The sequence below is a fragment of the Camelina sativa genome, chromosome 11 (genome assembly GCF_000633955.1).
Source record: "Camelina sativa cultivar DH55 chromosome 11, Cs, whole genome shotgun sequence".
Lineage (NCBI taxonomy): Eukaryota > Viridiplantae > Streptophyta > Magnoliopsida > Brassicales > Brassicaceae > Camelina > Camelina sativa.
The window spans coordinates 28,797,141-28,823,588 of record NC_025695.1 but is presented as its reverse complement, the minus strand read 5'-3'; the positions used below and the strand labels follow the sequence as shown (position 1 = coordinate 28,823,588).

Genomic DNA, 26,448 nt, shown 5'->3' with positions numbered 1-26,448 from the left:
ACAAACTATTTATAGGAATACAATGGAGTCTATATAAAAAAACTACTATAATGTACATTTATAACGTAAGGAGAACGTGTTATTAAAACATAAGGAGAACACATTTTTATAACATAAAAAGAACACGTTCTTAGTATATTCATGTTCACAATGAGCATATTCAGCAAGAAAACTATCAACCTACAACATCACAAACATCCTCGTTTGTGTACTAGGTACTTGCATATTGTTCAATAACCGAGACACAAAATGATATGCTGATATACAGTGAGATATATATTACATTTGTCACCCGAAGATCATCACATCATAGACAAAAGAAGATAAATAATTAAACTAACTTTTGTTAGTGAAGTAGAATATGAAATCCTCTTCCGCCTTGAAGTGTTTGAAGACGATATTGTGCACTTACACCATCAGATCCGGATGCTTCTTCGTAAAATACTCCAATATTGATGTTTAAGATACTCCGACTATTCCTGTAATATCAACAACAAAAAATACAATTAGTAAATACTATGTTTAGAATGTGTTATAAATTAGTTGGTAAATATGTGTAAAAATACAAACCTTGACATCATTATTGTTTTCACGGATATGCGCTAGACGTCCTGAGCTTTTTGTTTTGCTTGGTCACCTCCGTTCTCTAATATGCCAATCACTGCCTCATATAACTATTTGTGTATTTTTTTGGGTTGTTGATGTCAATAAACTTTGATTTAGAATACCCAGTGCCAGTCTGGCAACATCCGGGGCCAATTAGGGCTTTTTAAAAAAAAAACTGATTTATTTTTTGTTCATTATGGATTTTTAATAATTTTTAAAACTAATTTTGGGAAAATTATTGTTTTTTTAGCCCAAAATATTTTTTATTAATCATTGTTTCCCATAATTTTGTTTTTGTTAATTTGGGGAATTATGGGGATTTTTCTTAATATGGGATTTTTTTTTGCTAATTTTGTAGTTTTTTTTTACTAACTTTGGGCTATTTTATTAATTATGAGGCCTTTTAATTAAACTTGGGTTTATTTTTGCTAATTTTTGGAGCCTTCTTTAACTATCGAAGTGAGACTTTTTATTAATTATGGATCTATTACTTTATTACTTGTTTATATTTATCAATTTTTTTTTTAATTATTTCTACAAAATGGGCCTCGAAAATATGAGGCCTAATACAAATGTTTTTTAAAAAAAAAATTGGTGCATGACCGGGCCTAACAAGACCCATAAACCGGTGACTAGCCAAATTACAGAAGTTCACATTCTTCTGACATGACCAAAAAATCAAAAATGGTTCGCCAATGTTGTTTCTGCAGTTTTAATAAACTAAGGAGATTGGTTGGTTTGTTAAGTTTATTTAAATAACTACAAAAGAAGAAACAAATAGCATTATTGGTATGTATGAGGTAGAAAAAGACATCGTTTGGCAAACCTTTTCTTTATACACTAAAATTACAAAATATATTCACTATATCATATGATGAGCAGTATCTTTGATCTTGGATGTATAGTGTTATCGAGCAAATTATAAACAGTGTCACTAAAATATGTTGAATGATATTTTTGTAATTAGAACTAAAAATAAGGATAAATGTTGTTTAAAAAAAGAAGAACAGAGAACTAATAAATTTATAACTCAGACTATATAATTTATTTTTCAGTCAACCATGTATATTAATTAATATACCCCATATTATTATATTATATTATATGATATGATAACTCTTTTAACTCAATAGTTAAGCATGTAAGACATACGATGTGCAATTATCATGATACTATAATATTTAACATATAAATAAAATAGTTATCTACACAAATCAAAAATTACTTGACACTATTTGGTGATAAATAGTATAATGGATATCAGAAAAGCAAGTTTATATCGATATCAATAAATGTAAAATTGTAAACTTATCGTGATTATTTGCTAAAATTACAAAATATATTTACTATATTATTATGATAAACAGTATTTTCGATCTTGGATGTAAAGTTTTATCGAGCAGATTATGAACAGTGACAATCGAATATGTTGAATGATATTTTTGTAATTAGAACTAAAAATAAGGATATACAGTAAAACCTCTATAAAGTATTAATGTTTTGGAATCATGACATTTTATTAATTTATCTAAAAAAATAAAATTATAAATTTATAGTGTAAATTAATATTAATTTATAGATTGTATATTTTAATTTTTGTCAGTGGAGTGGTGTACAAATACGAAATCCTCTTCCGCCTTGAAGTGTTTGAAGACAATATTGTGCACTTACACCAACAGATCCGGATATTTTTCTGTTAAATACTCAAATATTGATGTTTGAGACACTCCCACTATTCCTGTAACGTCAACAAAAAAATACAAATTAGTAAATACTAAACACTATGTTTGGAATGTGTTATGAAATAAAAACTAGTTAGTAAATATGTGTAAAACTACAAACCTGTATATCATTACTGCTTTGACGGACATGCGTAAGACGTCCTGAGCCTTTTGTTTTGTTTGTTCGCCTCCGTTTTCTATATGCCAATCATGTCTTCCATAACTATGATCTAGAATAACCAATGCAGGTCCCGCAATATCTGATGCCAAATAAGAAAACAAATTTTGGACCTTTTTTAAAAAAAATGATATATTTTTTGTTCATTATGGGTTCTTAATAATTTTTTTTATTAATTTTGGGGAAATTTGTTAATTATTTTAGCCCAAAATAATTTGTTTTATTAATCATTTCCTCCCATAATTTGTTTTGTTAATTTTGGGGCTTTTTCCTAATATGGGATTTTGTTTTGCTAATTTTGTAGCTTTTTCTGCTAAATTTTGGGCTATTTTATTGATTATGAGGCATTTTTGCTAATTATGAGGCCTCTTAATTAAACTTGGCTTATTTTTGCTAATTTTTGGGGTCATTTTAACTATTTTAGTGAGACTTTTGTAGCTTTTTCTGCTAAATTTTGGGCTATTTTATTGATTATGAGGCATTTTTGCTAATTATGAGGCCTCTTAATTAAACTTGGCTTATTTTTGCTAACTTTTGGGGTCTTTTTAACTATTTTAGTGAGACTTTTTTATTAATTATGTTCTTAATACTTGTTTAGATTTAAATGACATTTTTGTAATTAGAACTAAAAATAAGGATAAATGTGATTTAAAAAAAGAGGAAGAAAGAGAACTAATAAATTTATAACCGAGACTAGATAATTTATTTTTCAGTCAACTATGTATATTAATTAATATAGCCCATATAGTATTATATTATATTGTATGATATGATAACTCGTTTAACTCAATAAATATGCATCTAAGACATAAGATGTGCAATTATCATGATACTACAATATTTAACATATAAATAAAACAGTTGTCTACACTAATCAAAAATTATTTGACACTATTTAGCGATAAATGGTATAATAGATATCAGAAAATAAAGTCATTAAAATTAGATTAAAAAGAAGTATATATCAATAACAAAATCTGTAAAATTGTAAACTTGTTGTGATTATACGCTAAAATTACAAAATATATTTAGTATATCATATGATGAACAATATCTTCGGTCTTGGATGTAAAGTGTTATCGAGCAGATTATGAACAGTAACAATGAAATATGTTGAATGATATTTTTGTAATTAGAACTAAAAATAAGGATATAAAGTAAAACTTTTAAACTAATAATGTTGGGAAATGACATTTTATTAATTTATAGTGATATTAATTTATCTAGAAATTAATAATTATTATTTTATAGTGTAAATAATATATGGTGTAATTATTAATTTATAGATGTATATTTAAATTGCTTAAATTCTTAAATATTATGAATTAAGAAAATTTTAGCAAAAGAAGATTAGATTTTCTGATGTTATAAATTTTATGGTTTTACAACTGAATTTGTAATATTTAGAAAAAATTAGTGACGATAAATTATAAATACTATAAACAAATTCACTTATACGCATGACATACACAAATTCAAATTTATGAATAATAATATCAATTGTCTTATTTTATCTAGAAATTTGAAAATGATGTAGTTATTGTCATTTGTCAATTGTCAATTCAAATTTATGAATAATAATATCAATTGTCATTTTATCAAAATGAAAATGATGTTTATCTAGAAATTTGAAAATCTTTAGCTATTTTTAGGACATGTTATAGAATATTTTATATTATTGTAGTTTGAAAATACAGCATAACAATTTTTTTATAGTTATGAGCTCTAGGGAAAATTCATAATCTTAATGCATGTGTGTAAATTTACATGATTATTAATTTATGATTTTATTGGGACTATCTTTTACATAGAGATTTTTAAAAAGTTATTATCTTACTATTTTATCGAATTTTGATATTTTTTACATTGGTCTGATTCGACAAGCAAAATTTATTAATTAATACGGTATTAATTTATAGAGGTTTTACTATATGTGATTTTAATAAAAAGGAGAAAGAATGAGAACAAATAAATTTATATCTGAGACTAGATCTTTAATTTTTAAGTCAACCATGTATATTAATTAATATAGCCCAAATTCAAAACCATCAAGCAAAACATTCATGTAAATCAATCATTTGCAGACAGTGGGATTGACATTGGCTTTGATTAGTTCAAAGTGATCAACCTATTTTACTCCTCAAGTAGGCTAAGTGTGTGGGAACCCTTAGGCGGCATATATATGCTTTGGATGGAACCTGTTCACCTGATAGGTTTGTGACTTGAATCAAAAGATTATTATTCCAAATTGTAGGAAAAGATGAAATAGTTAGAAATTTTACAAATCAGAATGGGAGCGTTTGACCAAGCTTCCTGAAGCAACTCCAACAACCTGTGTGTTTTAGTGCTATTCTCAGCTTTAGACACCCCAACAATTTGGTAGCAGATGTTCCCTACAGCTTTAGGTTCACAGTCAAAATAGTCATCATATCCATCTTTCAAGATGTGTACACCACACTCAATATTCTTGTTATTATCTGAGCAGGTGAATTCACGATCATTACACCTTCTTTGTTTCTTGACAACAACTTGGTATTGGACATATCAAAAGATATATGTACCGTATAAATGACACATTTAGTGCCCTATAGCATGTATCCAAAAGAATAAGCAGAAGATTTAATCGATCAAGTTTTTTTGTAAAGACTGCACCTGAGATGAGTTCATAGCTGACTCCATGAGAAGATTCGGAGGAAACAGAAAATTTCCAAATTAAGGATCTGAAAACCCAATCCATTTGTAAATTTTGGTTTGTAAACCAAACTGGAGTTGCATTTTTTTAAAACACAATTAGTAAATTTTTAAAACACATCATTTCTGTTTATTTAATTCGTCTATAAAATGTTGTCATGCCACATATCGATATTTTTTTTTGTTCGACAGCACAACACATTCACGTATTGAATCATTTAGTGCTGAGTAAAAATCTGCAGGACGCATGGATAATTTGGCGACGTGACGACCATAACATAAAAAGTATCTTATAGTATGACAAAACTCGCAGGATGACATTATTACTCCAACGAACCAGGACATGTTTTCAACGATTAATCACAATTCTGGGAAAGAAAAAAAGAAAAAAAACGTTTCTGTCCACCTTTTGATTCCTTTCTCCTTTGAATCCTGCCCGTGAATCTAAGTTCATTGTCCGGTACGGTGAGAGACGTTCTCTACAGGTAAAATTGAGACGGTTGATATTTCCATTCTCTCTTAAAGATTCTAAATGCCGGTTTGATGAGATTCTTGTTTGGTGTGATCAGTATTTTTTTGTGATTGTATTATGTGATTTTTGTATGCTCGCTCCATTGATCGATTCTTGACTTTCTATAAAAGGATCTTCGTTTTAGGTTTTTGTTTTTGCCTCAAAACCCTATTTAATAATGTCTGAAATGTTTCTTTGGTCTAATTCTGATCTGCTGTAATTGAAATTTTGATTGGTTCATTCAACAGTTTTGTTGGTTTTGATTAGAGAGATAAAAGAGATTTTGAGGATTTTCACAACAGAACATTTGCTGTCTGATGGAGCAATTCAGACAAATCGGCGAAGTTCTTGGAAGTCTTAATGCACTTATGGTATTACAAGATGATATCTTGATCAACCAAAGACAATGCTGTCTCTTGTTAGATATCTTCAGTTTAGCTTTCAACACCGTTGCAGAAGAGATCAGACAGAATCTCAAGCTTGAAGAGAAGCAGACTAAATGGAGAGCTCTTGAACAACCTTTAAGGGAGCTTTACAGAGTTTTCAAAGAAGGTGAGTTGTACGTTAAGCATTGTATGGACAGTAGTGACTGGTGGGGCAAAGTTATCAATCTTCATCAAAACAAAGATTGTGTTGAGTTTCATATACACAACTTGTTCTGTTATTTCTCTGCCGTTGTTGAATCCATCGAGGCCGCTGGGGAGATTTCTGGTTTTGACCCTTCTGAGATGGACAGAAGGAGAGTTGTGTTCTCAAGAAAGTATGATATAGAGTGGAATGATCCTAAGCTGTTTCAATGGAGGTTTGGGAAACAGTACTTGGTACCAAGGGATATTCTCAGCCGGTTTGAGAATTCTTGGAGAGAAGATAGATGGAATCTGGTGGAGGCATTACAACAGAAGAGGAAATCAGACAGCGATGATATTGGCAAAACCGGGAAGCGTTTAGCTGACTTGCTTTTAAAGAAGTTAACTGGTTTGGAGCAGTTTAACGGGAAACTGTTTCCAAGCTCTATACTTCTTGGTTCAAAAGACTACCAGGTGAAGAGACGGTTAGATGCAGATGGACACTACAAGGAGATTCAATGGCTAGGTGATCGCTTTGCACTAAGGCACTTTTTCAGCGATCTTGAGCCGCTAAGTTCTGAGATTTCATCTCTTTTAGCGCTTTGTCATTCTAATATACTTCAGTACCTATGTGGATTCTATGATGAAGAAAGGAAAGAATGTTTCTTGGTTATGGAGCTGATGCACAAAGATTTGCAGAGTTACATGAAAGAGAACTGCGGACCAAGAAGAAGATATCTCTTCTCGGTACCAGTAGTGATTGATATCATGCTGCAAGTTGCAAGGGGAATGGAGTATCTCCATGGAAACGATATCTTCCATGGAGATTTAAACCCTATGAACATTCTTTTGAAAGAGAGGAGCCATACTGATGGTTATTTCCATGCGAAAATCTCTGGATTTGGTTTATCTTGTGTCAAAGCTCAGTCTTCTCGGTCATCCTCGAGACCAGGCACTCCTGATCCTGTGATATGGTACGCACCTGAAGTTCTAGCAGAGATGGAGCAAGACCTGAATGGTAAAACTCCTAAATCCAAGTTGACGCATAAAGCTGATGTATATAGCTTTGGAATGGTGTGTTTTGAGCTCATAACAGGTAAAGTTCCATTTGAAGATAGTCATCTTCAAGGTGAACAAATGGCCATTAACATTAGGATGGGAGAGAGACCTCTATTCCCATTCCCTTCACCAAAATACCTCGTTAGTCTTATTAAACGGTGTTGGCACTCAGAACCGAGTCAGCGTCCTAACTTCTCTTCGGTTTGTCGGATACTACGTTACTTCAAGAAGTTCCTGGTTGTGAATCCAGATCATGGTCATCCTCAAATGCAAACTCCACTAGTTGATTGTTGGGATTTAGAAGCAAGGTTCTTGAGAAAGTTCCCAGGTGATGTAGGGTCTCACACGGCGTCCGTGAACCTAATCCCTTTCCAACTATACTCATACCGGGTTCTGGAAAGAGAGAAGATGAATCCAAACACAAAAGAAGGCTTAGAGGGAAGTAGTGAATCTGAAAGCGTTTCAGTTGTTGAAGATCCACCCAATGCCATGATTACAAGAGATACAAAGTCATTGTGTTTAGATACAATATCTGAATACTCAGATACAAGATCAGTCTACTCAGAAGCTCCCATCAAAAAGGTCTCAGGTTTAAAGAAGAGCGGCGAAATGGCAAAGCTCAGAAAAAGTCCAAGCTTAGGTTAGTCCTAATCACTCTAATTATCACTATATTGACATGCATGATTTTTAAGTTGTTAGATCATCAAAAAGACAACTATCTTTACGTTAATATCATCAATGCAGGTTCAGAGAAGTTGAGATCCACAGGAACTTCACCGGTAAAAGCAAGATCATCGCCAAAAGCATCACCATTGAGTCCATTTGGAAGAAGCATCAAAGCAAGGAAAGATAATAGATTGCCTATGAGTCCAATGAGTCCTCTAAGCCCAGGAATACGTAGACAACAAACTGGTCATGCTTCAGATTCTGAGCTTACTTAGCTTTTCATCAAAAATAGAGAAGAAGAAGGAGAAGATCCATGAAAAAGCAGAGGACATAGTTTTTTGGTCAGTATTCAAAGCAGAGTTCGTAGTTTCATACATGAAAAAAAAAACACGAAATCGAAAACAATGAGATATTTGTATACAATTTGTGGTTAATATTTAGAGATTTTGTCTTCAAGATATGGTTTATTTGGTAGTGGAAGTTTGGAACTAGACTCATATTGTGGGGCCAAGAGTGAATTTTCAAGATTCAAATTTTTGTAACCCATTCAATAATTCTCAATAATTATTGATGTGTGTCGTCGTCTGGGTTACTATGTCACGACTCTTTCAATCTTTTTTTCTTTAGTCTCCACAAAAAAAAAAAAAAAAAAAAAAAAAAAAAAAAAAAAAAAAAANAACTAGAAAGAGAACAATGAGTGAATATATTACAATTTTCCTGATGCTGTCATGCATGTTTTTTGGGTTTAAGTACTCCATTCCCTCCATTCAATATCACTCCCTGCTCATAACTTTTAGAGACACCGAAGTGTTTCCTTTTGATTCTCACTTACAAATGGTGACTAAAAATGATACTTCTTCAGTAAGTTCTTCATCATATGAGTCTTCCTCTAACGAAGAGGAACAAATATCCACTCCATCCGGACCATCAGTTACTACTCATACTAAATACACCTTGAGTTTGCAGACTAAATCTTCGTCGTCTCAAGAAGAAGAAGAACATTGTGGTGAACAGAGCTCCGAGGAGGATGAGGTTTCCTCCGATTCTGAGCAAGAGGAGCTCACCACAGAACAAACTCCTTCCAAAGCTGAGATAGCCAAGGAGAAAAAGATTTGTGACTCCTCCGAGGAGGAAAAGAAGAGAGCTACGAGGAGGATGAGACTTCCTCGGATTCCACGAAGGAACAAACTCCTTCCAAAGCAGAGATGATAGCCAAGGAGAAGGAAATCTGAGTCTCATCGTCTGAGGAGGAAGAAGAGGACAGTAGTGGAGAAGATCTCTCTGAGAAAGATGAAGCTTCTTTGTATAATGAAGAAGTTTCCAAAAAGAAAGAAACACCTTCCAAAGCTGAGATAGCTAAGGAGAAGGAGATCTGTGTTTCCGGCAAGGACAGAAGCGTGTGAGTGAAGGTTTTTCGTCTGAAGACACCAATGCTGCAAAGAAAATGAAAACGAGTGGCAAGAAGGTTGTCCCTCTACGGTTTTGGAGGGAGGATGACGAGGTATGATTGCTTCATTACAATGCATGTCAAAAATTACATCACTCATGATAAGCTCAAATTGTAATACCCTATTGGTACTAACAGCCTCGCAGTTGTAATACTCTAGGGGTCGAATCCACAGATACTCTAGATCACACAATAGACTTATTAATCTTTTAATTATGCTAAATCAAAATATTAATTTAAAAGCAATACAAAAACAGAATTCAAAAGTGTTGTAAATTCAGAAATTAAAAACGCTAGGTCTAGGGAAATTCTCAGAAATTTATGAAATATTAAATCAATTAATAAATTAGGATTCAATCAGTTAAAATCAGATCTAAAACTCTAAAAACAATTGTAAAATAAATCAGTTCTATATGCAAATATTATCTAAATTTAAAACCCGAAAAAATTCAAATCTCTTTGCAAAATTCAAGGTTAAAAATCAGCTATAAAAACAAGTTTAGATTGTTCACAAAATTACTAAATCAAATCTCTTTGCAAGAAGTAATTTTGCTCATCAATGGTTTAATCTGGAAAATCAATTATATTCTCATAACAATTTATTTTTCTAAGTTATTAATTCTAGGTGATCAATCAAGAATTAATATTAAGAACACCCATTATGCTCCAAATCTTCATATTTTAGCTCTATTATGTTCCATCCGTGTCAATGAGTACCTAATCCTATAAAGACTCAAAAGCAACCTAGGAAACAACTCAAAAGACTCAAAAAGCACACTTATATCATGGTTAAAAACCATAAAAACCATGATCTTAAACTGTCTGCTTTGAAACCTCTTGATCTTAAAGATTTTGAACTGTATGAGAAGATTTGGGGAACCCCGTTAACAGGAACGATTGCTGCTGAAGATTCAAAAAGGAGTGAAAGAATTCAGAAGCTGGAAGGTGGTCAAAAGGATGTGATGAATTATGGACAAGGAGGAGATTGGTTTAGCCACTGGGTTTTGCTTCGTTCGGTTGCTTATCTTGGCAGGGATGAAGATGCAGTGAAAATGGATTGGGGTCGGGTTCCAGATCAAGAGAAGAAGAGGGAAGTGATGGACCGATGGAGAGTCTTGAAGGCCAAAGATGACGAAACTCTCTTACAAAAATTAGCCTTTTTGGATGATATTGTCTCTTTTATCCATCGTTGATACCTTTAGATGCAACAATGTCTCTTTGCAACTTTGGATTTGGTTTATGCTTTTTTGATTATTTCTTTTGATTTTGGATTATGCTATCTTTAAATCTACTGGTTTATGTTATGCGTTATAACTTTGTTTTGGGATTCTTACTTTTTATGTTAAGATATTGGTTTTATGTTTTGCTTATTTATATTGAATTTCGCATTTGGAATTAGACCAACTCTGTTTTAACTGGAGTATTCGTTTACTATGTTCTCTCGTTGATACAACTTTGAAGTATGAAGTGTTTCTTGCACAAAAGTTTAGTTGAACCGTTTTCTCCTGTTACATGTGAAACTGTAGTGGTATTGGTCTCACTTTGAATTGGCTAATGCTCTTCATTGTCTTGGTTCCGTATACATATATAGGCACAACTTCTGCATTCTTAATAAATAAAAAAATCAAATTTTGTATAACTTTTTTTTTTTTGGTTCTAAACATAAACACATCAGCTTTTGTATAAGAGATCAAATTTTAATTATTCTGTTTTGTTTTGTTTCTTTAAAACAATTACGCAATTTATGTTTGTAGTTTTTAACATTGTTTTTGAACAAATCAATCACCCATTCATCAATTTTTTTTTTTAAAAAAAGGTTTCTGTAAATGGAAACTAGTCTTTGATTTTAGTAGCCAATTTTCAAAGAAAATGTACAAACCCTATTATTTTGGATTTTTTTTCTCAAGAACTTCCTTTTTCACATAAACTATTTTTCCATTTATTGAACGGAAAATAGAATATACAAATTTTCACCAATCAATATTCTATATGGTTCGTTGTTATAAAAATAATAAGTTCATAAATCAAAATTTGATATATGTGATCAGAGAGACCTACACATATTTAATGAATTTTAATTTTAATTAATATGAAATTATTTTTGTTGATATATGGTCGCAAACTCGCAATAACTATCAATATTTGATCAAGAATATGTCTTACCTTACGAGTCAGAAAATGTATGATCCCTTCCTACTCAGACTACGTCAGAGTTGGTATGAATAGAAAAGCCAATTACCAAGCAAAGGCGTGCCGATGGAGAGGGAATATGAGAAGATAAATGTATATCCAAGTATTCCATGTTGTTATCGTATTTTTATTTATTTTCTGAAAAAAATATATCATCATTTACCTCTGTTTTACTTCATACTAGTGATCGACCCGCACGTACGTGCGGGGACATTTTTTTTTAATGTTTAGAAACTTTTATACTGTTAGTTTTATCATAAAATTAAAGATTATGTAAGTCTATATGTTAAAATGTCATAGCAAAAGTAATAGGCCATTAATATTGAAGTCCAAATTTATTTTGGAGATGGTTCGTTTGTAAAAAGTTGGGTCATTATTGGGTCCAATATTCATTAACAATTATATGTATTGAACAAAGAAAACAAAGATTACTTCAAAAAAAAAAAAAAAAAACAAAGAAAAAAGATGAAACGACAAACACAAAAAGGTGTGTCCAAAACAAAAATCGATTCCAGCAAATTGATATGATTCATCCGATAATCTTTGAGGCGAATCCGAATCCAATCCAAAAACTCGATTAAAGCTCTATCATCAAACTATCTCGTTCGATTATCTAAATCCTGTTTTAGACAAATCCAAATATTTAAGGGTGGATGTAATTCCTTTTCCGTTTCGTCGTGTCCCATCTAATTGTGTCATACACTCTTTCCTAAATTCCTGTTGCATGAGATACTTTTTATTTCTGATTAAAAACGACATTTAGGCAAAAACAGGAATTTTTGGACATCCCGTATGGAGTAACACAAACACAAATATAGTATATTTATATATCATATGTTATAATATAAATATTACAAAATTAATTGACTTTTTCTTCTTGTTAATTTATAGATAATTCATCTAGTTTAAAATTTTTAATTGTTATATAACATATTATGTATTTAATTTTTATTTTGAACTTATGCTTGAAAATTTCCTGCGGGTTTATTTTAATTTTAACCAAAACGTGCGGAGTTTATTTTGAATTTTTTTCTTCTCAAACTATTTCTTGTTTAATTTTAGATTTTTGTGATTGTATGATTATTATTTATCATAGGTTTTTTTAAGTTTAGTTGTAATTTTTATAAAATAATGGTATTAGTGTTAGTATTGGCCTATTGGGTCATTTTGTACATAATACCCACAACATGTTAATGAGCCTGTATGATTTCACTTTAACTGGGCCGTAACACCCATGAAATGTTATTAGGTGTTTTGTGAAAAGAAAAAAAAGAAGAGAACGAAAGGACATACAAAATTGGATCTTCTTCTCCACTCCTCTTCGACTCTTATTCTCAACGAAGCATATACGATTACAGCTGAATCTAAATCGTTATTCTCTTTTTTTCTGAAATCCAGTTAGAATACTGATTGTCTGAACAAGTAAGTTAACAGTTGAAATTGTTGTTTCAATTTCGTTTAACAATTGAATTTGTTATTTGCCTTCTCACATACTTTTTGTCTATCGTTTTAATGGACTTTCGATGTGAGATCTGTATTCTTACAGATTATTTTAAACCTGGTTTTTGTTGGTTTTGAAGATTTTAATATCTTATTTTTTTCAAAAAAGTAGCGTTCTAAATAGAGTTGTTGTTAATTCATCAAACATGTCAACCGATTTCCTTAGGACAAACTCAGATCCACCACTACAATAACTGCTTTTTGATGTTACTGGAAATCGATTGAACTGGTAAGTTAATAGTTGGATCTATTTATCTAATTAAACCAACAGTTTAATTTATTATTTAATTTGTAATCTAAATATCTAATTGATGCATTTCGTTTGAATATAGCCTTGACGCGGAATTTGTCCAATGTAAATCCGGTATGAGACTTGTTGATCCTTTAGAAATAAGTTTGATTCATATTCTTTTTATTAAAATTTTATAAAATTACATTGTATACTTGTCAATTCTTCTTTTTAATTTTGGGTTTTATTGACCTTTTTCAGGATATGAAACAGTTGAGGACGACGATATCAAAGATAAGTAGCTAAACCAATTTTAAGTATAAATAATTACGGGTTTTAAAGTATACTAAACTCTAATACGAATTTGTTTTTTTACATTAAGATGAGTACACTAACAAACTGGCTGTGGAATAAAGAATACATCATCATTTGTTACTTGTAAGTTTTTCATGTTTCATATTCATCGCAATGTGTTGCTTTTTAATCTTGTCTCTGTTTTGTGATTATCTATGATTGACAAAGAATAATTAAAGAAAATAGTTTATATTCAATATTTTTATAAATCTAACAAAGGAATCAAATATTTATTTATAGAAAACAAAAGTTTTTAATAGTATGGAATTTTTTTTGAAATAAACTTACGATAGATATAGTAGGTATACTTCAAACAGGAAAAACCACATTAACTTATTACAAAATAATCTTAACAATAAAGATAAATCATTTATCCTTGAGATAATACATACAACGAAATTCCTTCACAAAAACGTTTCTCTGTAACAAAAACCATACTCTCTACACCATCTTCGACAGTCTTTTCATCCATTGTAATATCTTTTTCGAATATCAGAAGTGGTATAGGTTATATATTCAAAAATACGTAAAAATTTAAATCTTAAAAAATATTAAAATACAGATAACACTAAAGAAATGTTCTTACCTTGAGGAATGATTTCTAAGAGGTATTTCAAATTTTGAAACACTTCTTTGAAAACAACATTCATAGTTTCCTTACTTCTTTGAAAACAACATTCATAGTTTCCTTACTTCTTTGAAAACAACATTCATAGTTTCCTTATGAGGGTTTCCGTCTTTATCAACAATCAAAATCTTGTAATGACCATTGCATCATTTGCATCATGACATGCTGTCCAATTATTGTCATCAAACTTTCCACACAAAGTACATGGCAGATGCTGGTCAATGCATTGAAAATATTTTGTCTTTATTATGTTTTAGCTCTTTCTCAAGAGAGAAAATCTGTAATCACTACCTTGTGTCTCGTAGCTCAACCTCTAATCTCTTTTTCGGTTTGTCACTGAGCTCTGACGTTTTCATGTCACCAATAGAAAGCACTTGGCCAACAACATCTGCATTAGAAAATATTAAAAAAATATTTAATACTAATATTAGAAATATTAAGCTATATATAATTTAAACAAACAATACATTATACGTACCTATCCTGAAACTTTCAGGAGGCTCTTGTAAGTTAAAAGTTCTCTATTATTCGCCACTCACCAAAGACAATACGCCTTTGAAACTTGTTCAAGTGCTGCTTCTTAACAGTAGCATGAATGAGGGTACCCTAACAATGAGAAATAACGAAATTATATATTTAGAAAACCTTCCAAGATCATTGGAACATATATAAAATATGTCAAAAGTTTTTGAAAAAATAATAAACTTACTGCGGTATGAGCCAAAATCATCTCTAGAGTCTCTCTAGTGTATGTGGTATACTGCTTCTACATATGCATAATGTTGACTCTTATTTTCCATGTTGTTTTGAAGGCCTTAAGTTTGAAGACATGAGTGAAACCATCATTGGGAGCCATCTCTTCTACTAAGGTGAATTTTTGATCTATTTTTCTACGTTTCATGTGTTTTTAAGTGTATGTCGTATTCTCTTGTTTATATAGAAGTTTTATTTGAGTTGTTGCGATTGTGGTAATTGTAGAATATTCGGAAAATCAATTCTAGTTTTTCAGTTAATGTTTTCATTTTCTTATTTGTTTGAAGAGATATGGTAGAAGATGATTGTTGATTGCATTAAAATTGTAACTGTTTTTGTTTAACATGATTGATATTATGGTAAGTTTTTGATATCAATATTGTTTTCATTCGCATAATTTTAGCAGATTAAATTACGATATGGAAATAATTTACTATGGTGATGATTATGGCAACATAATTGTTATGGTATATAATTGAAACAAAGCTGTTTGGATTCGCTGTGTTTTTTGCTGAATAATTGACGAACATATATGGCAATTATTTACTATGGTGACGTTTGTGGTGAATGGTAAGTTGTCTAAAACAGTTTTGTTTAGAATCCCTGATATATTATAAGTGTATCCAAACACTCTCTTCTTCTTCTTTTACATGTAGGATAAAAGAAATAAAAAAAATACATCATAATCATCATAATTGCGGAGGAAATATAAAAATGTCAACTAACAGAATCCCTCATGATCCTCTAGCGTATCATAACAAGAGGCGAAATAAAATCAAATCATTAACTGCATATATTTCAGTATAATCACATATATTCTCATTTCAGGCAATCACACCAACCCTTACCTCTTAATTACCATTTGTTCGTACCTCAATAAATAAGTAAATCAATAGTCAAAACAGAAAAGGGAAACAATTTGATCCAATCCCTATTCTTACTATCCTATATCATATCAAAATACAAAATCAAATCAAAAACAGAAAATCTTCTATTCAATGCAGCGAATATTCTACCTTTCACCCAAAGCAACATCAACTACTATATAAACCATAGTATAGAACGTCAATATTAAACTCATCAAACATACAAACAAACTGAATAGAAAATAGAAAATCACCTTCATATGGCTGCCACCGATGGTTTCACACATGTTTCCAATCTCAAGGCCTTCAAAACAACATGGAGGATAAGAGTCAGTATAGTTCATACTTGGAAGCAATAAGTGAGTCTATGAATCTACCCCATCATCATCATCTAAGCGAGTCTATGCATCTGAACAATCATTAACACCCAAGAAGTTGTCTACACAACCAATACATTAGGAGAAATATGAAGAAGAAAATGGTGAGCATACGAATGATGTGGATTTGACTGACAAAAAGATTGAGACACTAAAGCTGAAGGTTGAGAATAAGTGATTTGTTGTCGTTTTCTAGCAGTTTAGAATTTTAGATTATGTATAAATCTGTTTATCCAGCTATAAACATTTCTATGAAGAAAATAGAGAAATGCAATGAATTTCTATGACGAACAGAAATTTTTTTTTGATCAAGTAACCTTTAGAATCTTTATTAGTTTTATTCACCATACTTTAGCTCCTCTATATTGAAATTTTTTTCATCATGTAATAATACAAAATACGGTGAACTGCACCTTACCATTGACTTAATGTATATAAGGTTTGAAAGTATATAAAAACGTACCATGATCTGTAGGAGGAATGGAGGATAGTAGATGAAAATATGAAAGCAAGTCCAGCAAATCTGTGCAATCAAGAAAATATAAATCTCTTAGACCACAAGAATTCATACACTCAGATATAAGTTTGCTATAGCCTGAGCATATCTTTATTTCGGTTATATGAGGAGGCCTGGAATCCCACTTTTGCCTTTGCATCAAATCAAATATACATTATGATCCTATTTGTATTCTCAATAGTAAAAAAAAAAAAAAAATGTACTATTATTATTCTGTTATTGTCTCAGTCTGATTTGTTTTCACTTTGTCTGATACCAAAAGCAAAGTATGAGATGATGATGATAAGCAAATCGTTGAGTTAAGATGAGAGATTAAAAAGGAGTCAATAAATATATATATATGACTATGATAAGAACTAAAATCTGAAACATGATTACTCTACTTGATAAGCCATTATAAAGAGGTTTTGTGCTGTTGCACTTGAACTGCGTGCATGCGTTAATCTCACATCCCATAACAATGCTTTCCATTCTTTTTCGTTTCTCTCCTCTGCAAAACTGAACAAACAATTAATGAGAAAAACAAAGGAGCGGCAGCAAAGAAATAATATAAAGATTGAAGAGACAGCTCAAGTCGACGGATTCAAATTGAATACAGGAGAAGGATGATGGAATTTGGTAAATAACGTCAAAACCCAATTGGGGCTGCTGCTAATAATAATAAAAAAAAAAAACAACAACTTATTGTAACTAATTAATTAATTAAGCTTTGTGCTTACTTAGAGTGTGTGTGAGAGAGAGAGGGGATCGTAACTCCAAAACTAATACCAGTGACATGGAAGCTAAAGCAAATCCAGCAAATGGAGTCAATCTAATTAAAGAGCTTCAAGTCTTAAACTTACATTGTACCAACAACAGCAAATCTGAGCATTTTATAATTAATCTGGATCGGAAACTTGATTTAGAAAGAAAAAAAGAAGCAAAAAAAAAACCCTCGCTCACAAATTTAAAAGTTCATGAAACACACAAAAAATCCCAATATGAGTAACTCAAGACTCAAATCTAAAACATAGCAAATCGACTTGAATCTGATTTGATTTTGTCGGAAAATAATACTAATATGAAAGAGAGGTGATTAGATTTACCTATGATGGTCATAGCCTCATAGGATTAAGCTCAGAAGATTTAGAGATTCATAAGAAATAGGAATCGAAGGTAGAAATGAAAAGAATGAAGGAAAAGGAAAAGGTATCAAGGAAGAGATCCATTGGCTGACAGGTAAAATAAGAAATTGTTTTCTCAGGCGAAACTGAAGGCGGAGACGGCAAGAATGATGTTTTTGTCGTTTCATTTTTTTCTTTTCTTTTTGTTTTTGTTTTATTTTTTGTTTTTCCCTTTTAATAAACTTCAACCAATACAAAGAATGAGATCCAATTAATTTTCAACATATGATCTATTAAAATATTAATGGACTTCTAAAATTATGGTCCTTGGGTCGATTTTTTTTTTTTTTAATCAAAATTTAACTACTATAACTCTTCTCATTATTTTAAAGTAAAATCAAATTTATAAAAAACCCCGCACGAAAGAATATATGTGAAATAGTTTAATAGTTTATAATATATATGAAATAGTTTAATTTCTATGGAGATTCGTGCAACCCTTAAGGTTCGGATATTATCCCATGAGGTTCGGATAAACGGATTTAGGTAAATAGAACCCATTGGTTATTTTTTGATATATGGGTTCGGTTTGGTTCAAGTATTACCGGGTTTAGGTATCGTAAAAAAATATTTAAATAAATTTAGTTAAATTTTGACTTATCTAAGAAATAATTTTAGATATTTTGATTATTTTTGATGTTTAGGTTTAAAACTAATTGAAAATTGAAATATTCAACATTATAACTAAAATTTTGGGTAATTGAATTATATTAATGCTAAATATTATAAATAGTTTTTTAATATATTTATATATTCGGGTTATGATGGATACCCGAATGGATATCGAGTATTATCCAATCATGACCCTAACCCGAACCCACGGTATTAGAAAATAGAAACCAATAGAGTTTTGTAGGTAAACCCGTATCCAAACCAAACCCAGTTTTTGGGTCGGATTTTGGGTTGGGTATTCGGATACGGTTTTTATGCCCATGCCTATTCTATATTATACAATCTTAAAGTAATTTGTATATTATAATTTTTTTATTGAAACGTTTGTTATCCATAGGTTTTGCAAAATCAAACAAGATGAATGGAACACATTTCTCTTATGGGTTTCGCGGGATGGGTTTCTATAGTTAAAAAATAGCAAAATCATTACAAGGCAGGTCTAACGAGATAGATTTATCCAGCTACAAAATTTAGGTCATTTGATTTGACAAATTTTAATTAATATTACTGGTAAATTTTATCGGTTTGATAGTTCACGGGAGGATATGAGACGAGTTTTTTTTGTTAGTTCCGGTCTGGGATGGGTTTTCTGTTAGTTCCGGTCTGGGACGGGTCTTCAGTTAGTTCCGATTTGGGATGAAACGGTTTCATAGTTCACAGAAAGGGAAGAGATGTGTTTAAACTTTAAACATATCACCTTTCTCTTACATTTTTTTAATGTGCCACTAATAATAATAAAAACAATCAAATCATTTTTTTCTCTATACCGAAGTAGTAACAAATCAACGAATTTGGACTATGAATGTTAATAATATTTATATAAAATACGCTTACAATATAATCTAACACGTACATAACATATTGCAAACTTGATCGTAAACTTAGTTTTTGAAATCAACCTCGCACGTACGTGCGGGTCCGAACCTAGTAATGGATAAAAACGGCCGACAAGCTATAGCATAATTACTATACGAAACAAACAAAAATGAGTGAAGCCTATGAACAGTGCTAATAGAAAGTCGTCTAACTTTGTGAGTAGGATATGGTACGTAGAACAATGGATATAAGACGATTATTTTGATCTTTAATTAATTCGCTTTGTGTGAGAAAACTTGGCTTATTTATCAAAGAAATATCATGAGCCCAATCATATCCTTTGAGAAAAACATTGTGTTGGTTATTGAATAGAGATGCATATATGTTAGTATTTACGTACGGTTGCAGAAACACTATATATACGCCTTAGTACATATATTTGGAAATTAAAATGTTTCAAAAATTACTTATAACAAGGCAAGCTATACATAATGCTTTAGCGGAAGTGTAAACAAATAGATCAGTTTATGATACTCAATGTGCACAATTTGGTGCAAATGAGTTAATGATTAAGGGTTTGAATGATTAATGCGGTCAGGGCGGCCAAATCCGTTTGCGATCTGGACAGCTCTATTTTTGGGGCGGACTACAGACCGCTGCGAATTAATCCTATTTATATGCAAAAGTGGTACTCAGTTGGTCTGCAGCGGTCTTCTCTCTGCTTTATTTGGACCGCACCACTGCGGACTACATTTGCTGAATGATAAATAAAAAGCGGTCCAATCCGCAGACGGATTTGTCTGCCCCAACCGCTGTAACCATTCACACCCCAAATATTTTCTATCCGAATGTATATATCATGCATGCTACATACATGAACACTCTCTAATATACCATCGACAATGGGCATACCCAACCCAGGCCAACATTATATGTTTATTCAACCATTTTTATTTAGCAGTACTTGTTGACACAAACAAAAGATTTGATAGGCAATAAGTGATTTTTATTTAAATTATATTATCATTCAGGTCTATTAAAGAAAGATAGACAACAAAAACTAACATCTAGGTTTCTCTAAATATCAGGGAAACCAGTCTTTGATGATTTTCGTAGCCAATGTTTAAAGAAAATGTACACAACCTATGATTTAGCATTTTCCCTCTCAAAATTTTTCTTTATAACAGAGACTAATTTTCCATTTATTAAAGGAAAATGCTATATATAAATTTCACAAAACAATTTTATATACTGTTAATTGTTATAAAATTAATTTTAATATATTGATAAACCAAAGTTTGATATCTTTTTTTTAACATCTAATTTTAGTATCTTGAACCAGAAATTACATGATTATCCATAAACATACATATACAACCAAAGTTTGATATCTATGATCAGATAAATATACATAGTTAATGAGTTTTAATTTTAATTAAAATACAATCATTTTTATTAATAAATGTTTGTAAATTCATTTCACTAGTTTTGAAAACAGAAAATTAAAATTAAAGACCAAAGACTGAGAAACTATAATATCTTTTCTATAGTTGACAACAAGAAATAAAAATAAGCAAATTATCATTCAATATTTTAAAAATTAAAAATTAAAATCTATAACAAAAAAAAAACAAAACTGCATACCAATATCTGAAACTCATTAAAAAATACTACAATTAGAAACCTAAATATTACTTAGTGATTGATTTGTCTTACAAAGAAAAAAAAATAAAGTCCAACAAAATCATTAAAAGTGAATAAGTGAAGATTTATGAAGATTCTAATTTATGAAGATTTTTGAAGAGTTCAATAAAATCATTAAAAGTGAATAAATGAAAGATTGTTAAAGATTACTAGAGAGTTTTGTTGATTAGTTTTCTAAACTCTTGTAAAATCCTCCAAAAAATATATGTATTTTTATGATACTTTTCATGACTTTGTTTTGTATAAAAAGTGTCTATAAGCATGAACCAATAATATAATAATTGAACTCATTAATAATCCTAGATTCTTTTGTTTTAATTGAATAACATAAAACCTTTAATAACTTTATAAAAGTCTGAATCAAAAAACCCAAATTTGTTAAGATTTTAAATGATTCTTTTGTTTTAATTGAATAACATAAAACCTTTAATAACTTTATAAAAGTCTGAATCAAAAAACTCAAATTTGTTAAGATTTTAAATGATTTTTTACAAATCACAAATCACAAACTAGTAACACTAAACTTTAACAACAAATTTTACCTAGCATTTAAAAATCTTTAAAACTCTATCCAAATCTCAAACCAATAACTCCCACTAAAATAATTGATAATTACAGTATCACATTTATTTCTATTTGAAACCTTATTGATATAAGAGATGCATCGGTTTAAAAGGAAACCAACATAACTTTTAGTAATAATATATAAAGAACAAAATGGAGGTAGTAAACAATCTCCAATAGATAACCTCTATTAATTAAGTTGCTTATAATTAATTATTCTTGACAAATTAGGGTATCCTTTTCACTATAAGTAGGGGATTAATCATCCAACATTTCATATTCGAAAAAAAAAACTTTTTCTATTTGATCTAATCAGAATAATTATTCCTCTACACAATGGCGACGATGAATAATTCTCCGACAACGATGATGAACGAAGACGTGATGCTAGAGATCATGTCTTATTGTCCTGCAACGGAGATGGCAAAGTTTCGTCTACTGAACAAAGAGTGCAACAAACGAAGTTACGAGTTGAGTTTTATTAATCGTAATCTCCATAGAACCAACTCTTTCTTCGGTTACATATTTCTTTACCGAGAGGTCCGGAACAAAAAGTTTGCGCCCTATTATTGGTATCACTCCAGTTTTGTCTCTGTTTTCGATAGTAAAGAAAAAAACCGAATCAGTCTGGATATTCGTCCTCCCTGTCGCAATAATGCAGAGATCAAAGCTTGTGATACACATCATGGCATTTTGCTCTGTGTCAAAGATGATAATTTGTGGGGAAGAATACCACATTACATCGTCTGTAAACCGGCTACAAAACAGTACCGGTTAATACCAAATCCGGAGACTCGGTTTCACACTGTCGCAACCGGTTTAATGGTGGTATCCTCTAACCCGTTTCGGTGTAAGATCATTAGATTTTCTTATATAAATGCCTATAATCTCTCTTGTGAAGTTTACGATTCCGATTCGGACGCGTGGAAGAGACTGAGTAACTTGGAATCTTCCGAGTTTTATCATAGAGGAGTGCAACCGGTATCGGCCTACGGTTGCTTGCATTGGTTAACGGAGAAGAACAATGTGATGCGGTTCTGCATGCGAACGGAAACTTGGTCTACCTTCCCAGTTCCGGACGAACTAGTAGACGATAACTGTCTCCTCTTGGTCAGTTACGAAGGGAAACTAGGTGTGATCCATTCGAGATGGGGAGAAGGATCCAATATATGGGTTTTGGAGAAGAGTTTTGGAACATCGTGGGTAAGATTTGAAGATGTGAAAATCAAAGCGTTAGAGGATGATATCTCCAATGAAGAACCTATATGGCTCCCAAGTAATGACACCATATCAAGGGCGGCCAGTGGTAAGCTCGGTCTCTACAACATGAGTAACGACAACTATCGTTATTTGTATACGATACCAGATTTCTACTATTACCTCCCTTTCTACTCAAACTTCGAGAGAGTTTGTTTGCATAAAGATGACGTTGAATAAAAAAAGGAGTATAAGTATTTGTAGATGATCGAGATTCGAGAATAAGGAATATGAAGAAAAATGGAAGATAACACTCTTGTAGAAGTATTTGTTTTTTGTTATTATATTGTTATTTAAATCTCTTTTTTTCATATCCTCAACTCTCTAAAATATATCTTGGGTAAGTTAAATACATTTGTAAAACAATCACCATGGATGCAAGGCTATTTTAAGATTTTTTTTTTGTTTTTTTTTTTAATTTCAAATACCTTAAATTCCAAGACAAATAATTTAGCACAAAGTGCAAGTATTTACCCAATGACATCATTCAATTATGTGAACTCTATTCCTCTGGTTTAGGTTCTTGAACCATTTAAAATTGGTGTTGTTGACAAAAACAGAACATTGAACAACCAATCAAAGATTTGGTTTTTTAGTCTTAAATATTTCATAATTTTTTTTTATATACTCTTTTTAAGAACAATTTTGATACATCAAATAAATTGTATTTCTATGATAAAAAAAAATTATAAACACACAATTGTTCAAGTTTTTCAAAAAGACATTCAACAAAAAAAACCAGAACAGAGACACATTAACATTTAATAAAATCATTAAAAACTTACTGCTATTAGGAATAGAAACTTAATGTAAAAAGATTGACATGTCGTTCAAGGAGAAAAATATGAAAAGGAAAAAATGAAATATACTATAAATTAAACGGAAAAGGTGATTTAATGTTGTTGTTTTGCTTCTTTTTTTTCTTTTTTATTTTGGAAAATCGCAAATAAGAAAAGAAAATTTTGTACCCCCAAGTCCTCGACAAATTACTATTTATTTATGGATTAGGGTAATTATTTTATTCTCTATATATAGATAAAGGATAGAGCCATCCAACTTTCAGATACGAAAAGCCTCTTTTTCTCTGATCAATCTAAAAACAATCCTCTCAAAGGTTTTTTCTCTGTCCACGCGCGATGTTGAACCAAGACGTGATTCAAGAGATCCTCTCTCATTGTTCAGCGACGGAGATTGCAAGATTCCGTCTACAAAACAAAGAGTGCAACAAACGAAGTTACGAGTTGAGATTTATCGATCATCATCTCCATAGAGCCAACTCTGTTTTCGGCTATTTTGTTCATTACGAGGACAAATGGTTTAGGTATCGCCCCCGTTTCGTCCCCGGCGTTGAAGCAGAACAAGAAGAAAAAGAAGATAAAACCCAAATCTCGCTTCAGTTTCTTCCTCAGAACAACGCAAAGATCCAAGCTTGTGATACACATCATGGGATTTTGCTCTGTATCGGTGATAGGTTTAAAGGAGCCAAAACGATACCAGAGTACATCGTTTGTAAACCTGCTACAAAGCAGTTCCGGATCATACCAAACCCTAAAACTCGATATCTGACGATCGCAACCGGTTTAATGGTGATTTCTTTGACCCCGTTTTGGTATAAGATCATTAGGGTTTCTGAACCAAGGACATGGATGAACAAGGAGGGTTTCTATAATCACAACTGTGAGGTCTTCGATTCTGATTCCTTCGCGTGGAAGCGACTGAATGATTTCGAGTTATCAGAGTTTTTCCCGAGAGAAGCAATACCGGTATCAACATACGATTTCTTGCATTGGTTAACAAGGAAGAACAACGTGATCCGGTTCTGTATGCGAACCAAAACTTGGTCTATTTTCTCTGTTCCGGACGTACTATTAGGCGATAACAGTCTCATCTTGGTCAGCTACGAAGGAAAGCTAGGTGTTACTCAATATTCGGAATCAAGAAACGGAGCTGAGTTATGGGTTTTGGAGAACAGTTTGAGAAAGTCTTGGGTAAAAGTGGAAGACGCAAAAATTACAGCGTTGGAAGATGATTATGTGCAACCCTTTTGGTTCCCAAGTAGCGACGTCGTATCAGTGGCGGCTAGTGATCGGCTCGGTCTCTACAACATGAATAGCAACAATTGTTGATATTTGCATAAGGATAAATTGTTCTCGTCCGGCCACCCACCCAGTTATCATCTTATACCTTTCTACTCAAACTACGACAGAGCTTGTTTGGATAAAGATGAAGCTGAAAGAAAAGATACGAAAGGAGTGAGAGATGGAGAGAGTAAGCTTTAATATGGTCAAGAGAATAGTAAAAAAACATAGAAGATGATTGTTAAGTAAGATTTTTTTTATTGTGATCGGACAGATTATGTCTCTCTTTTTTTTTTTTATCTTGTTTTCTCTGTTGTAAATGAACATATATAAAAGATTTATTCTATTAAGATTATGAAATTTTATCTTCTAAAGTAAATCTAAATTTAGTTTTGATATATGAATATTAAATCATGTGTTCTAAAAACCGAAATAGTAAACAACAAATGATGAAAAAACTTATATTTTGGATATTAATGGAAGATATATGATGATTCATAACATGTTTATGGAAGATTTGACTATATATAAATCTATTTAAAACAGATTAATCCAATAACAAATGAAATGATTCTGCAATTTTATTTTCTAAAGTAAATTTAAATTTAGTTTTGATATTTGAATACTAAATCATGTGNTGATATTTGCATAAGGATAAATTGTTCTCGTCCGGCCACCCACCCAGTTATCATCTTATACCTTTCTACTCAAACTACGACAGAGCTTGTTTGGATAAAGATGAAGCTGAAAGAAAAGATACGAAAGGAGTGAGAGATGGAGAGAGTAAGCTTTAATATGGTCAAGAGAATAGTAAAAAAACATAGAAGATGATTGTTAAGTAAGATTTTTTTTATTGTGATCGGACAGATTATGTCTCTCTTTTTTTTTTTTATCTTGTTTTCTCTGTTGTAAATGAACATATATAAAAGATTTATTCTATTAAGATTATGAAATTTTATCTTCTAAAGTAAATCTAAATTTAGTTTTGATATATGAATATTAAATCATGTGTTCTAAAAACCGAAATAGTAAACAACAAATGATGAAAAAACTTATATTTTGGATATTAATGGAAGATATATGATGATTCATAACATGTTTATGGAAGATTTGACTATATATAAATCTATTTAAAACAGATTAATCCAATAACAAATGAAATAATTTTGAAGTTTTATTTTCTAAAGTAAATTTAAATTTAGTTTTGATATTGAATACTAAATCATTGTTATAAAAACCGAGATAGTAAACAACAGATGATGGAAAATCTTATATTTTGGATATTATTGGAAGATATGTGATGATTCATAAAATGTTTATGGAAGATTTGACTAT

The 26,448-nt window shown here is 31.1% G+C and overlaps 3 protein-coding genes across 3 annotated transcripts; all 3 read left to right on the top strand.

The window, feature by feature from the left end:
* LOC104724541 (probable serine/threonine-protein kinase DDB_G0268876) lies at positions 5,545–8,531 on the top strand. Its single transcript, XM_010443042.2, has 2 exons — positions 5,545–7,972; positions 8,077–8,531. The coding sequence occupies exons 1-2, from the start codon at positions 6,025–6,027 to the stop codon at positions 8,271–8,273; spliced, it is 2,145 nt and encodes a 714-aa protein (XP_010441344.1). The 5' UTR covers positions 5,545–6,024; the 3' UTR covers positions 8,274–8,531.
* Positions 22,086–23,272, top strand: LOC104724540 (F-box protein At5g49610-like). Its single transcript, XM_010443041.2, has one exon. The coding sequence runs from the start codon at positions 22,115–22,117 to the stop codon at positions 23,213–23,215; it is 1,101 nt and encodes a 366-aa protein (XP_010441343.1). The 5' UTR covers positions 22,086–22,114; the 3' UTR covers positions 23,216–23,272.
* LOC104728457 (F-box protein At5g41720-like) lies at positions 24,172–25,161 on the top strand. Its single transcript, XM_010447431.1, has one exon. It carries the CDS (start codon positions 24,172–24,174, stop codon positions 25,159–25,161), a length of 990 nt encoding a protein of 329 aa, XP_010445733.1.

Coding starts and splice junctions, on each gene's coding strand:
- LOC104724540 (XM_010443041.2), top strand. CDS start 22,115: ATGGCGACGATGAATAATTCTCCGACAACGATGATGAACGAAGACGTG.
- LOC104728457 (XM_010447431.1), top strand. CDS start 24,172: ATGTTGAACCAAGACGTGATTCAAGAGATCCTCTCTCATTGTTCAGCG.
- LOC104724541 (XM_010443042.2), top strand. CDS start 6,025: ATGGAGCAATTCAGACAAATCGGCGAAGTTCTTGGAAGTCTTAATGCA. Junction 7,973..8,076: donor CAGAAAAAGTCCAAGCTTAG/GTTAGTCCTAAT, acceptor TCATCAATGCAG/GTTCAGAGAAGTTGAGATCC.